At 38.9% G+C, this 14,044-nt stretch overlaps 1 protein-coding gene across 2 annotated transcripts in view; it reads right to left on the bottom strand.

The window, feature by feature from the left end:
* The window catches only part of Zeb2 (zinc finger E-box binding homeobox 2), a 127,522-nt gene that overhangs the window by 2,113 nt on the left and 111,365 nt on the right, over nt 1-14,044 (bottom strand). For both annotated transcript variants that reach the window (XM_038336311.1, XM_038336313.1), the window contains exons 5-9: nt 13,763-13,951; nt 12,855-13,069; nt 10,095-10,203; nt 7,247-9,216; nt 5,624-5,804 (exon numbers count right to left, since the gene is read on the bottom strand). In XM_038336311.1, coding sequence (XP_038192239.1) covers nt 5,624-5,804; nt 7,247-9,216; nt 10,095-10,203; nt 12,855-13,069; nt 13,763-13,951 — 2,664 coding nt within the window. The remainder of the gene's footprint in view (nt 1-5,623; nt 5,805-7,246; nt 9,217-10,094; nt 10,204-12,854; nt 13,070-13,762; nt 13,952-14,044) is intronic.

Genomic DNA, 14,044 nt, shown 5'->3' with positions numbered 1-14,044 from the left:
TATCGGATTATGTCTGAAAGATCTACGCACCCTTCTCACCCAAGCTGCTTAACATGGTTCCTTTTCATTTCATAATCTGACTTCCTAAAAGTCTTGTTGAGGAACGCATTTTTTTTTAACCAACTAAATAGCTGCTGAAGGGAAACTCAGAAATGGAAACTTTGTTACTGTTTCAATAAACTGAAAACTGTCCGGTGAAAGGAGACATTTCTAGTGGCCTACAACTTATCGCTACCACCAGGCAACTCTTTTCTTCCTTACGTTTTTTTAAAGCAAGGACTTGCACAAGAGCAAGAAAGATGGCATCATCGCTGGTTTTGTGGGTTGCATCGTGAGGGAGCTGCTTCGAAAGTGGGCTTTAGGTCTTAACTGGGAGCAAACTGTCAAGTTAGGAAAGAACACAGTAGAGGTAAGAAGACTGTGTCTTCCCAGTGGGATTCTAAGAACAAAGCTTTGAGAAGAAACCGTCTGAAATACGAACTAGAAAGATGTATCTCATGGGTCTGAACTAGTTCCAAATAGTGTTTTCCCTCTAGAGTTTTCCATGAGATGTCAACCACTTGTTGAGTGTTAAAATACTCCAGTTAGAGAATGCCGTACTTCCTTTCACATTCCAGGCAGTTTCTAACCAGTGTTTGGAACTTGAAACCACTGCCAAGCCTAAACACATCTGGTTGATTCCAGGCCACAAATAGCACTGGAACGCCTTCAACACCTTCCATAGCTGTCATACTTAAAGCTTTATTTCCAAAATAGAACTGACAAAAAAAATTATCAACCTGATGCTCCAGAGTTAAAGTCAAATGTGTGGCGGGGAGCATGATGTACCATTCTAACGTACGCGAAGCTAGGTGCTTCTGTTTCCGGCTACGAATGCTCATTTGGGCTAATTAAATTAGAACACCAGCATTAGTAGATGTAACCCCATTCTCATTTGCTAAGTGTCATATTATAAGATTAGGAGCCCATTCCGCCCACTTCAGGTATTCAGTTATATGGTGACATACAGTCTCAATTAGTAATCAAATATCTTTAATAATGTTATTGAACGCCTCCAGGGCATGCCACTACTTAGAAAATGCAGTAGAACGGCTATATGTCGTTGCATTGATGGTCTTCCTTTTACTGGAACATCCAATAGAAATTTAGTGATGAGTGATATGGGAAGGCACAATATTTAAGTAGGAATTTTTTGTTTATTTGTTTTGGTTTTTTTATCCATAAGATGCATAGGAAGGAGAAAAAGACAAGATCTTCTGAGTAAATTGGTAGCATGGGGGTCATGGGGGAGAGGAGGGGGAAGAGAGAAGAAAGGGAAGGGTGTGGAGAAAAATGTATAATTCAATAAAAACAATAAAAAATGTTTAAAAAAAGAATTTGTTAGGCTCACCAATTGGGGAAATGCAGACGGCATTATATTAATCTATTGCAAGGCAGCTAATAGCCCAAAGATAATAAGTTTAATTTAAGACATAGAAGAACCATTCTTTAAGTTTGGGGAAATGTTTCAGATGAGGTAAGCTGGATGATAGAACATTCTGGTAGAGTAGTAGAAATCCGGGTAGATAGCAATAGGAGATAGAAATGTATTTGAGTAAACCTTAGGAGTATTTTATTCTTTTTTTTTTTTTTTTTTTTTTTGGTAACATTTCAAGAACTGTTCAAGCTTCTATGGTCCAATTTTGGTCTTGTTTGTTTTTTTGTTTGTTTGTATGTGTAGATTTAAAGTACCGATGTTACTGGGAGAAAGGTAAAACATTAGTAGGAGTAACAGTCATGCCATAGAGGCAGAATGGTATAGTGCTCAATAAGGGTGGTGAGCTATGGAGGTTCACTGAAATCCGTCTTTTAGGACAGTCTGTGGTACAGTCTCAGGTATGTCAACTGCTTTGAGAATCAGGGTCTTTGCAGATAAAGCAAAGTCATTCGGGGACTTAGCCTGAGGACTGGACATAGATAGAATATGGAGAGGATATGTAAAGTGCTTAGCACAAGGACTTGATTGTGAAAGGTCATTAGGGTCGAATCACTAAACTCTTATCCATTAGTACATATTCAACCATTTCCTAAATTCTAAGCAAGATGCATGCATCAAAGAGCAGGGTATATACAAAAAAAAAATAAGTTCAAGTGGAGATAAACAACACATAAAATGTTCTTGTTGCTTTAGTTGTTAAAGCATGCATGAACAAAACTGTCCTATGATGTCTTTTTGATATTACTGTCTCATCATCTCAGGACCAAAGGTGGTGAGTTAGGTCGTTCATGGAGGGAAACTTTTTGAATGATCTTTAAGCCAGTAGAGCTTTTGATTTTCTAAACACGGAAAACCAGAGCAGCATCTGGACAGAAAGCAACCATCCTCCAATACAGACTTGCAGACCTTTTAGGAATGCTTGGGAGATGGATGTTATGAAGACAGGCAGCCAACTTTCAAAGAATTCATTTGATAATAGGCACTGTGCTTGTAATCGGACTGCTTCACTCTGTATCATAAACCTGACAAAATTCAAGGAAAAGGGGCTCAACTGTGACGCCGTGCAGAGGACAAAAGTGGGGTGTGGCTGAGAGCTTTGACACTTACCTTGCACTAAAAATTCTACTAATTTTGAGAACATCAGTAGCAAGTATTTAATAAATTCAACCTAAAATAGAAGCTAACTTGGGAATTTATTTCATTCTAATTTGTTTGATTAGTCCACCTGACTCAAATCAAAATGTTCTAGAAACAAATTTCTATATGAACAAGATTCATAAAAACGCTCAAATTGTTATTAAGTTAACCAAAACATTTGGGGACAATTTTTTTTTAACTATTATCTAGGTTCATGATCATCTGGCAGTTAGAACGAATAGTAAAGCTAATAACAAAGAGAAGGTTTGTGGCAGGAAAAGTTGCCGTCTGACTAAGGAACAAAATTGACCAGATTACTTAAATTAAAATTATTTAAAATTTAGATTCTGTCTACTCAAAACTAGAAAGATTTTTATCTCTTTTATAAATAGGGGTGATTGATTTGAAAGTACCAACCACAATGTCTCAACAGAGAAAGCCCTCAGCAAGTGTCAGATTAAAATTTAGGTGCAGTACAAATGAGTCCTTGACAGTGCCTACCAGAAGGTTCAGATCTTTTATTTCAGCCATTGTTCGTGACAATTATTCCAATTGAAGATAACATGTACATAGTATTACCTTCTCTGTACTATCCAGGGTACCCCCTCCCACAAAAACAAATAAATAAAACCAAGCAAACAAGCAAGCAATAAGCCATTGGCAAGAGAATTAAGCAGTATGACTTTGGTATCTGCCTAGGAAATAGATAGATTGAGGCAAAAGAGCACAAAATCCCAAGAATAAATAGACACTAATATTCTTCTTAATTTAAACAATTCTATAGACAGATAACAAACATACTTTATCAATGACACATTTATAATCAACATGTAATAACCAAATCACAATTCAACTTCATTGCCCAGCCTTAGAGTCAAGACAGTTCTCTCTATAATATTCATATTAGTTCATTTAAAAATATTACTAGATCTTAATATAAACAAATAAAAGGCTTATGGGGCCCAGTTAGAAGAAAGTAAACTAAATTTACACATACATCATACTGACACGTTTCATGAAGAATTTTGTTTGGATGGAACCTAACACAATGACAGTAGTAATGTCGTGAGATGTTTGGTCAAGAGACCAAAAAGTTAACATATTGGAAACTTGACAAGCTAGTATGCCAACAGGAGGATAACTGATCACCAGTTTAGAGAAACCATTGGATGGTTCGCATCCTGTTGCTAGGCAATGTTTCTAGGCAGCAGATCTCTCATCTTAAAGGACCAGAATATTTTACTTTTAAAATAATGAACTTTTTTAGAAAAAAATCAAATATATATGTTTTTGTGTTTGTCAACTTTTGGGTCTCTCAACTAGCTGAACACCTATGAAGTTTATGGACTAGCATATTTATAGGAGATAAATATATTGACAAGATGTCAATATGTATGACAGCCCTCACTAAAATAAAAGTTTTACACTCACCATTTAGTAAATGATAGAGTTTGCATATGGTCATATAATAAGACCAATCAGAGAGGGAAAGATGCCTTCAGGGATGTGCCTATTGTAGCTGAATAATGAAATACAAAATATATTTGAGGTTGATTAAAATTAAAGTAAATTTAGGCATGAAAATAATTTTTTACTCTGTAAATACTCAAATAAGACTCAGAATTAAAGAAAGTATAATAGATGAACAGTGTAGGCAAATTTTGATGTCTCAAATATATTGCTTAAGTATAAAATCTGTGTAGATTTGCTAATCAATTTGGGGTGTTTTGCAAGTATCATTAATTAACCTTTTAAAATAATAGCCACAGGGATCACGACTGGAGGAAAAGGAGCTAAACTGGTTGGGTGAAGAGCACAGCTGTTAGAAGCTTGGGTCTCATCACAGAGTGTCCTCAGCGTTAGTTGTCCAGCAGATGACAACTTCCCCCCGTGCTCAGCTGGAGTCTGGTCACGTGTGCTACCTCCAACACATACATGACAAGTAAGATTCGGAGTCCTTGTGTTTTCCAGGGTATCCTTCACTATCAGAATGTGTACCGTATCTGCAGGTGGCTAAAATCCAGCACCACCTTTTCTCCTTTGCACCCTTACTACTTCCCCCCACACAAATTAATGCTATTTTTGCCCTTGTTTAAAGGAAGAAGTTTTCCTACATTTCCTTACTCCTTTTCTCTTTTCTAATATTTTGAATAAGACTTGATACCCTCCTCTCACACCCAGAGCTAATACAGCTTGCCATAGCTCTAGAGGAAAAAACCTGGGAAGGGGTTAGGGTCAGGGTGAGGCTAGGTTGCCTCGTTCAGGACAGGGGGATGGGGAGGAGAGAGGGAACAGGGATGGAGTCCTACAGCAGAGCTGCAGAGCTGATCTTGGCTTGTGGAAAATATTTTTTACATGATGGCACTTTTAAGAAAAAGTAATGCACCACCTCTTTAGTCATAAGGAGCCCTTCACTTTGTAACTGTTGCTGATTAATGACACATGAGTGGGAGAAATATTATTTTAGTCTTTCAATTACAGGAAGATTCAGTTTCAGTAGTTCATTTGGCCTCTTGCTTTTCTTTTATGGAAATAACACATAATTGATTCAAAAGTGGCCAATCTATGGAAACCATACGAAGTCACCCCAAACCATGGCTTACTTGATGTTTGGATGATTACACTAATATATCACTGACCAGATTTATTATAAGATTTGTACACATATATAAATTCATCATAGCTTAAGAATTTGAAGATACTTTCAATAATTAGCTCTTGTCATGCCATTTCATTACCCTGGGCATTGAAATATTTCTTTGACATGATATGTAAATTTGTTTTACAGATAACTTGGAAGTTAGGAAGACAAGCACACTCATAAACACATGAATAATCCAATAAACAGGCAACACAGAAGTCCTGCTGAGTTACGCAAAAGCATTACTTCTTTCTTGTTGAAGATATCAGCATATGCTACATCTTATGTCGCAAAAGTGTACTCATTAAATATTATGATATGTACAGCAGGCCGGAGAGCTCTAGCTAGCTAGTCAAAGTCGCTCATACCTGTGTGTTCGTATTTATGTCGCAGAAGGGAACTGCTTTTCTGGAATGTCTTGTCACATAAGTCACATGCGTACATGCCACTTTCTGTCTTCTTTATCTTCTTTCGAGACAGACAGGAATCGGAGTCTGTCATGTCATCTAGGCCTGACATGTAGTCTTGTGCCCCGTCAAGCAATTCTCCCTGTGATATAATCACATAGTTCAACACAGTCTCTTTCCTTCGTGTTTACACCAAACAACTATGCATAGGCTGACATCAGGAGAACCTCAAAAATGCTACATGTCAATCTATCTTATGACTAAAATCTTTTATTTTTTTCCTGAAGAATATATAAGGTCTCACTTTTCGACAAAAGCATAAACCTTCTTTGACAGAGATGGGAAAAAAAGAGTTTTCTTATATCTTCCATTTTTGTAAATACCAGGGACTATCCACAAGTGAACATTAAATATCAGAATTGCTATATTTTCCAGTGTACTTTACTTCAGAAATGATTGGTAGCTGTAGAAACCTCATTTTAATTGAATTTTATATTTAGGTACAAAATATTATTATTATTATACAATCTATTTAAATGTATGTCTACCAACTAAAAGCCCTAAGCTATATTTTTATATTTAATTTTCTAATTTGAAATAGGGAATATTAATAACACTTTTTATCAATGTTCTATCTATGTTAAAACAGCCTTCAGCGTTGAGCAATAATGAATGTGAATCAGTAAATTATTAACTTTCTTGATATTTATTTTGTCTTGGTCCAAAGGAGTGCAACCCTGCATGATAACATACATTTCCATTTGCTAGCCCACAGTTCAGTTTTCTTTGACTGTATTTGCACTAATTAATACTAGAGAAGATTAAGTAGGCTTAAACGCATTTACAAAGAAGGCAGATGTGCTGTAAACTGGAATGCTGGACAGCTGTTACAGCCACGCACTGCCACTTTGACTCCTATTTTGCAACCAGGGATTATATACGATAATGCCAACACAACGCTTGTTTTCACATTCAACCACCTATCAATTATTTGATAATATGAAAAATGGGAAAGAAGGCCTGTTAACATGTAAAATATTTTTAAAATACTCTTCAAAATGAACTATTCTGTATAAAAACAAAGTGCATATTAAAATTTAAATATGTAATTCCTCTGAGTTATGTACATCTCCCAAAGCATGTGACTAGAAGTTTAGTTCCAAGCATCTGGGTAAGTCTACTGAGTATCATCGACATGTAATTCTCCACAGAATTCATCACTTGTTTTACTTTGTTTTATTTTGGAAACAGACTCCTGCTCTGTTTCCCTGGCCTCGAACTAGCAATCTTCTTGCCTAAGGTTCCTGGAAAAAAACAAAAACAAAAAAACAAAAAACAAAAACAACACCCAAACTATCTTTTCAGCCAATGGCTTTGGTAGCTCAGAGTTGGAAGTTCATGTTAGAAAGACTTTCCTATTTCTGAATTTGTCTTTCACTGAGTGTTTTTCCCCCACCTTGTGTATCATCTAGGTGATCTCTGTTTGTACTGAACAGGCTGGGGATCACAGCTTGGGGATTATACCAGCAAGACCACACTTTTTAAAATCACCTTTGTTCGGAGTAGAAAGACACATCCCATTACCTGAAATCCTTGTTTCCGCTGGTATTTCCTCCTCTGCTGCATGTCAGCAAAGGTAGCTGCTCCCGTGGGGTAGGTATAGGCCATATGTGGTAGGAAGCTCATCTGATCCAGCCCTGGGTATGGTCGTAGCCCGGGGATGCTGGTCTGGACAGGCGGCATGAAAGAGGCAGGCGGAAAAGCGCTTTGCGGTGGGAGAGCTGTGTATAAAGGCTTGGCACTAAACGGGTTCATGCCGAACACAGGGTTAGTGCTTTTGTTGTCCAGATTATTCGAATTTGAAAACTCCTTCTTGATAAAAGTCAAATTGAGAGGTTCATCTGAATTTTCAGAGGATGAAGAAACACTGTTGTGGTCTAAATTTATGCTAGTCGCTTTTGTTTTGTTCTTTGTGGCAATAATACTTTTGGGTTCTCTCATTTGTTTTGGTAATGACAGGTCCAAAGGCTCAGCCTGCAGCTCCTCGGAAGAGAAGCTATTTGGAGTGTATGAGCTACTGTGGGAGTTTTTAGAAGATGTGGAGGAAAGATTTAAAGGAGAAGGAGTATTGCTCCTCGAGTGGTCCAGTTTATCAACTGCTTTAATATTGGTAAAATGGGAAGGTTTTGGTAGCCTGAGAGGAGGATCGCAATTCGTAACACTGTTGTGGAGTTCTGCTATAGATGGTGACGTTATGGAGTCCATGGGTTTTACAGGAGACCTGGGTAATAAAGAGTCTTTTGTGGGGGGGTTACTGTTGGGAGCTAACGGCTTGGAGGTCCTTTCCAGTGACGGTGACCTGGGATTTGAATACTGGTAGACTTTTCTCTGCTCAAACCATTCCTTCACAAATTCCTGAGGAAGGCCCACAGCGATGGAGATTTTCAGCAGCTCGTCAGAGTTGGGCTCCATGTTCATAGCGTAGTACGCTTTGAGTACAGACATGTGGTCCTTGTACGGGTTGATGGGGCTTGTCAGTCCTTTCTCAGAAAGTACAGATGACAAGAGGAGGGCTTTATTATCCACAAACACTCCGCCTTTGTTGGGGACTATGTTTTCATGAGGCTGCAGGACTGCCTTGATCTCTTCATTCATTTTGCACAGGTAGCGCTCATGCTGATGCAGGGGAATGGGGCCTGGGAAGCTTTCTTTACAGAACTGGCAGGAAAACGGAGTGGATATGCTGTGGTTCTCAATCATTTTATCGTCGGTGACCAAATCGATTAAAGTACGCAGCTTCTCTTTCTTTATGTTGCTGATCTGTCTCCTTGAGTCAGTAGTCAAGCTCTGCAGGCAAGCTTTGGCTTCATTAACTTTTTCTAAGGTATAGTCAATAATACTTTTAGTGGCACCATTATGACTCACTACTGGAAGACCAACAGGCGGGATATTGGGAGAAGTAACTCCTTGCTCTTCTGACTGAGAACATGGATCCTTCATGTGATAACCTTTCAACTTCGAAATTTCTTCAGTCTTGCAGTCCATCTTTTGCCTGGAAACCGTATTGTCCACGATCTGTAGAACCTTTTGTACCTCACTCAAATTACTATTCATAGTGGGAAATCCCAGGAGAGGGGCCTCCATCCCTACACCTAAGTGCTGCATTGGACTCTGAGCAGACGGGTGCACACCTAAAGGGCTGGTGGCTCCGAGGCTGCCATTCATAAAGGAACTAGTGCCACTAAACCCATGCGTTGCCATAAGAACTTTATAGTCATTGAAGTCTAGTGGTTCTGTCTTAATCTTGAGTAAGCCTGTCTGCTCAGACATGCTAAGTGGTTTTCCATTTTCCAACTTGTTCCTCAACTGAGTAATGGCTGAGTTAGTGGGAGAAGAAGAAACAGAATTTGGGGAAGAACCCGTCTTGATATTGTTTCTCATGCGGCCATTTACTGAGATTAAACCAATGCATTTCTTGCTGCTGATGTGTGAACTGTAGGAACCAGAATGGGAGAAGCGTTTCTTGCAGTTTGGGCATTCATAAGGTTTTTCACCTAAAATGATAATGAAAATTAGCATTAGATTCCTTTGGGTCGGTAACAAGTGAAGTCTGCCAAGACAAGAATGTGTGGGACCAAATGAGATGAATCCAGGGGAAGGGGGTGGACCCTACATTCTAGATTCTTAAGTCAGGGTTATGCGACCATACTATATCTGGACTTTCTCTACCCTGGGCGGACATAATTCAAGCTGTAGGCTGGGAAAGGTGAAGGCTATCTATGCCTTTTTCAGCTAGGATCCCAAATCTTGTCAGGCCATTGGCAGCCTCCTATTTAAACAGAGTGTCAGATTAATGTGTGGTCAATAGCGCAATAAAGATGTCACAGTATTTAAAGGGGAAGTGTAGCCATGGCTTTAATCAACTCTGTGGAGGTTCCATTGATTCTACCAATTCAACTAGTTCTTTGAATAGCATCCAATTTGGTAATAAAATGCTTGGCAGAGCTATCAAGCGACGTCTGAAGCAGAAATCTCAGTGGTGCGATGTGGGTTTATGATGTACGGCTATCGGGAGTCAAGAAATGTTGAGCATATACAGCACTTGTCCAATTTTCTCTCACGTTTTCTTGTTTACATTTAGGTATCATTTATGAATATGCTTCAGAAATCACAGTTCAGATATCTCCATGTCAAAGACATCCAGTTTGGCAAAAATCTCTAGATTTGCCACCCCTCCGAAAAATCAAAGCTCTTGTAAGAAGGATAAACATTTACAGTGGTACCCCAAGACTCTCCAAGGCGACAGAGCTTTTGAGATAAATGGGTCAGCCCAAAAACGCTTGACCCAGGACTGTGAACATTTAAATAGCCTTCCAACCCTTCTCTAATTGGAAGGAATGCAAGCATGAGTGTGAGCGGCCTCGCTACTCACCACTGTGAATTCTTAGGTGTTCCTTCAGGTGGTGCTTGTACTTGAAGGCCTTGCCGCACTCCGTGCATTTGAACTTGCGGTTACCTGCTCCTTGGGTTAGCATTTGGTGCTGCGGAAGGAGAAAGACGGCCATCATTTTTGTTCAGGGAGCACAAAGGAGATTGTCAGGAATCTTCACAAGGCCTCTCTTTCAGAGCAGGCCAAGAGGTCTGAGTGCATGCTTATTTATCTGCTCTGTCTTTCAGAGTTTGCAATAAAAGTGATAATGCTGGTAATAAAACGGGAACTTTTGTTTAAAAAGTGCTTTGCGTGTGCACCTGACGCTTGCTTGACAACCATGCCTGTCATCCCTTGCCTAAAATGCTTCTCAAGTACAGTTGTGGCTCTATTCACGGATCTTCGTGTCTGCTGCAGAATCTAAAACCTAAATACTAATCTAAAAACCTAAATACTCCTTCAAATGCTGCTATCTTTTTGGGGGGGGGGTGGAAATAGTTTCCTGAAAATTATGAAAAAAAACTTTTTTAAACCCACACTTAAAACAAATTTTTCGAGTTTTCTGTATCTAAGTAAAAGTATATCTTACACTAAATCAAACTGAAATTTAAAGAAGTTTACAAAAAAATCCCCCCGAATTAAAAAAAAAAAAAACCAAAAAACCCTTTGACTATAAATAACTTGGTATGCCTATTTAAATATTCCATCCATGGTGCACTAGGCCATGCTAACATCGTTCTTCTTAGGTACTGCCTATCAGACTTGATTCATTATCAAATTAGAGACAACATCTTGGGTTAGAGCTGCTTGGGCTGTTTTATCACAAGACAGTAGGAAGGACTTCAACGACTTTTCATTTTCTTTTTTAGTTGTGTGCAAGGACCGAAAGAAGAAAAGTTTGCTGAAAGACAAGTTAGAGGCTGCACAGATACAATCAAGCATAGCTGACCTTTCTGAACAAGGCGAGTTGGGGGGGGGGGGGGGAAGAAGGGCAACAGCAGTGGAATTTCAGGTTTAAAAAAAAATACAGTCATCCACTCTGGATGCTCAAGGTAGGAGGCTAGCCTTTTTCTGCAGCAATGACACAAAAGCCTTTTGCAAAAAAAAAAAAAAAAAAAAAAAAGAAAAAAAAAGAAAAGAAAAGAAAAAAAAAAGACAGCACGGAAAACGGTATGACAACTGCTAGGGTGTGCTGAATATTCCCACATTCCTAGTGAGACAGATGGTGTTACATGGGACACAGGGAGGTTTGTTCAAACAGCAGCAACCTTCAAAGATCAAGCGGAGCCCAACCCGCCGAGCGCCATTGAGGGACCAGCGCTCATATGTTGCTGAGTTGCATAAACAAACAGCAACAGCTGCTTTGTCTCCTCCACGGCCCTCAGAGGACTACTATAAACTTTAGTTGTGCCACTGTTAATATGATACAATCATTTTAATTTACTAATTGTAAATGCCATGAGCAAATGAGGGGACTTTTCAATACCAAAGCTACCATTCATAATGCGCCAACACAGTCACACTTCTGCCTGTGAAATTTAAAGCAGTTATCCTAGATAAATATCTAGGCTTTTTTTTTTCTCTTAGAGTTTTTTTTTTTTTTTGTGCATAGAAGCATGAGAAGATAAACTGTTACATAAGTGTAACTGCACAAGCGTATTACTTATAGCTGATCTTTGGAAAACATTCAAGTAAAAGTCCAATCAGAAACAAATGGTGTGATTATGTGATAAAGTGCCTTAAATAGTAAAAATTCTTAACACAGTCTTTCTGTCCTTGCTTAACTGGATCTGCGCCTCCTTTTCCTTATTCAAAGACAATGAAGCCTATGATGACGAATCAAGGTTTTCTATAGAATATCATATTTAACCTTTTAAAAAACATATAATAGCAAAGTTCATTTAGGGCAATTCTATATCTGGAGGGCCAGTTATTGTGACCGCCATTACTGTGAGCACCCAACACATCATGATATCAATTTGCAGAGTCAATTCTCCCAGGAGGACAGAAAAAGCAGTTTTGCTGAAACATTTAAGAGATGCTATGAATCAATCCTACCCAGTCATTTCAAGGGTTTAAGATACTCTCCTTACCTTTCCAAGGCAGAGATCTTAGTTTTAAAACAAGGAAGCAAAGAGAGGCAGAACAATTTTGGCTTTTAACTACGGGCATGTATATTGAGATGGCATTGTTTTAACTACAGCCAATGTTTATTATTTTTCCAATTTATTATATATGAATGCTTATAACCTATATGCCTTTTTATTTTCCTAAAAATAATTAGATTTCATAAATTAGTAAGCTTGTAAAAGTATTCTAAGTAATTTGAAAATATTTCATGGCAAATATAAGAAATACACACTTCTTTTACTATACATTAGGTCCTATATGAAAAAAGGTGCCTAAGCAAAACTAGGTGAAAAATGGAATTAAAATTGCTGAGATGTTTAATAATGTATAATTAAAATGCTACAATTTCATTCACTTTTTGTGGAACATAAAAATGAAACTAAAGTCAAGTTAAAGTGCAAATAAAATTTCTAAATTAGAAATTAACACACTCATTCGATCGTGAACATAAGACTATTAAATCATATTAGAAGAGACCATCAAAAAATCATTTAGACCTCAATTAAAGCTATTACCATTAAAAGATCTGCATCTTCAAAATGCCATGAAAAATTAATAATGATTGCCAATCAAAGCAATATCGTTTCTCTAAGGGGTTATTATAGAAGGAAATCACTTAGAACCAACCCCCACCTGATCTGTCCCTGGCTTGTGCGTCACCATATGCCGCTCGAGCTGGGTGCGGTAGGCGAACGTGTAGCTACAAAGAGGGCAGGAAAAGTTCTCTTCATTCTTCTCGTGGCGGTACTTGATGTGTTCCTTCAGCGACGTCAAGCGCTTGTAGCCGCGGTCGCAGTAGGGGCAGGTCAGCAGTTGGGCAAAAGCATCTGGAGTTCCAGGTGGCAGGTCTGTAGCCGAGAGGCGAGAGGGAGAGGAGCGGGCCAAAAGGTCAGTAAATCAATGGCAGCTAATGGGCTGGCTGCCCGGGCTGCTATGACAGGAATCACTGCAATCTGCTCCAGCAGAGCGCCATCATTGCGCCCGGCCTCCTCACAACCAGACCCCCTTGCACACCCAGGGCAGGCTTGTCCGAATCAGCTCACACTGCGCTCGAAAATTAATTAATTACTTGAGCTTATTTGTGGGGAGGGGGGACTTAAACAGCTGATAAATGAAGAAATTCCCTTTGGGTGACTGACAGTTCCTCTGAACCCTAGACTCCTGTTACACAGGAATTCACAGGAGGGAAGGAGATTTTCAGGTGTCAGAGAACAAAAGGTGGGGGTCGGTGATCTTAAACTTTTTTTTTCCTCAAAAGTAAAATATCTCTGAAAGATAGGAATAAATTTAGATATTTTTATCTCTTAGAAATGGGCTGTAATTGTTCTTATTCTGTATTGGATGTACAAATGACACGAATTTGCTGACAAAAAAAATTTCACAATACCCGAAAATTACAGTTCTAATCTTTGCTCGTGAAATTCCATGCCTCTGCAGCTGTTCTTCAAATTTTAAGGTAAACACCCAGGCATGTAGTGCATTTGTAATTGTAACAGCTGCAGAGGTCAGTATCGTGGCTAAAAATGAATTACAGCCCTCACCATTTTCTTCTTGCCCATTGGCCTCTGGCGTGCCAAGGCGAGACAGCTCCTCAGGGGCTTCTGGGTAAATAATGGCCGTGTCGCTCCGCTGAAGGTACTCTTCAATGCTGACGGCATGACCATCGCGTTCCTCCAGTTTTCTTTTGGCAAAGTACTCCTCAAAGTCTGCTGTACAATTTGCGTTCTTCACTGAAATCATAAGCAGAAGAGAAACGTCTTTCAAGGCCTTTTTTCCTAGGAGACCAAGGGCTCTTCACCATTGCTAGCAATAGCGGTTGGCTT

Source organism: Arvicola amphibius, chromosome 7 (genome assembly GCF_903992535.2).
Source record: "Arvicola amphibius chromosome 7, mArvAmp1.2, whole genome shotgun sequence".
Classification (NCBI taxonomy): Eukaryota; Metazoa; Chordata; class Mammalia; order Rodentia; family Cricetidae; genus Arvicola; species Arvicola amphibius.
The sequence above is the reverse complement of the archived record's forward strand: the minus strand, read 5'-3'. Positions and strand labels throughout refer to the sequence as shown.